General features: G+C 43.6%; 1 protein-coding gene across 1 annotated transcript in view; it reads right to left on the minus strand.

Annotated features, from left to right (window-relative positions):
• ANKDD1B (ankyrin repeat and death domain containing 1B) overlaps positions 1 to 1,150 on the minus strand; it is a gene marked incomplete at its 5' end in the record, with an annotated part of 16,017 nt that overhangs the window by 4,796 nt on the left and 10,071 nt on the right. Inside the window, one exon of the mRNA XM_009870007.1 lies at positions 401 to 496. Within this exon, the coding sequence (XP_009868309.1) occupies positions 401 to 496 (96 nt within the window). The remainder of the gene's footprint in view (positions 1 to 400; positions 497 to 1,150) is intronic.

The following is a 1,150-nucleotide window of genomic DNA, read 5'->3' on the forward strand; positions in this document are numbered from 1 at the left end:
TGAGCCCTTACTAGCAAGGGACTGACAGACAGTGGCAGTCCTCCAGTTTTCAACCACAGATTTTGCTGTACCAAAGGACACAGGGATCAACATGGATTGAGGTCATTCCAGACCTGGCGCCGATGGCACAGTCTGAATTTGGGTCAGAATCTCTCTCCACCCCTTTATCTCTGTGCATAGAGCATAATGCAGGAAACCAGTAAGATCTATCTACACTTTTAGACATAGCCAGGAGTAGAACCTAGATGGGGTAGAGACCTTCCTGTTCCCAATCCTAACCTCAGTTTATTGAGACCAGTCTTGCAACCTGCCAAAAGGAACCATGTCAGACAAAAGGCACTTCAGGATCAGAATCAGCTTTTCCCGTATGGTTCTCAGTGTAATGAAAGATGTTGCTTACCTGTTTTGTAGCATAATATCTTTCTGCTTTAATGATCATATCTACAATGAGGGCGTGATTGCTCCTTGATGCCACAGATAGTGCAGTTTTTCCATGCTGGAAGAAGAGACAGTAAATAAGAACATTATCTCGTATATATAAGTAGAAGTACATCCCAGAAGAAACACAGGAGCTTTGTTTACAGACCTCCTTTTTTTTTTTGGAGAAAATGTTTTACTACAATTTTATGGCCTCAGGGTAATCAAATTTCTATGCTCTGCCTGAGCTGTATCACTCAGCCCAGAGCTGGTCATTTTTATCCCCGCAGTGAACACTCCCTGAAGAATTTCTGTCAAAGTACAGCTGTTCTCAGAAACCTCCTGCGCTCAGACTGCTGTGTACCTCATACAAACCTGCACTCTCCAATCACTCTTTCAAAGTTCATGCAAGCCCAGGCATCCCAAGGCTGAAAACTACCACGAATACAGCCCATTCACATATTACGGTTAAACTGGTATGTTAGAGGGATAAGATGGCAAAGTTGGAAAACTCCAACTTTCAGGGCACATCTGCATCTTGTTTTGGCTGACAAGAGAAGCTGACTCACAGAGTGAAAAGAAAGTGGGAATGACTTTCTCATGACAGCTGAGGTAAGCACAACTGAAGATGATGTTTCACAGGTAGCACAGGCAGTCAAAGCAACTAAAAGCCATTGCGTTAATTCCAGCTGTAGAGGACTGCACCATCTATCTGAACTCATTCCTGGTGTTG

This window comes from Apaloderma vittatum, unplaced genomic scaffold (assembly GCF_000703405.1).
Source record: "Apaloderma vittatum isolate BGI_N311 unplaced genomic scaffold, ASM70340v1 scaffold12665, whole genome shotgun sequence".
Lineage (NCBI taxonomy): Eukaryota > Metazoa > Chordata > Aves > Trogoniformes > Trogonidae > Apaloderma > Apaloderma vittatum.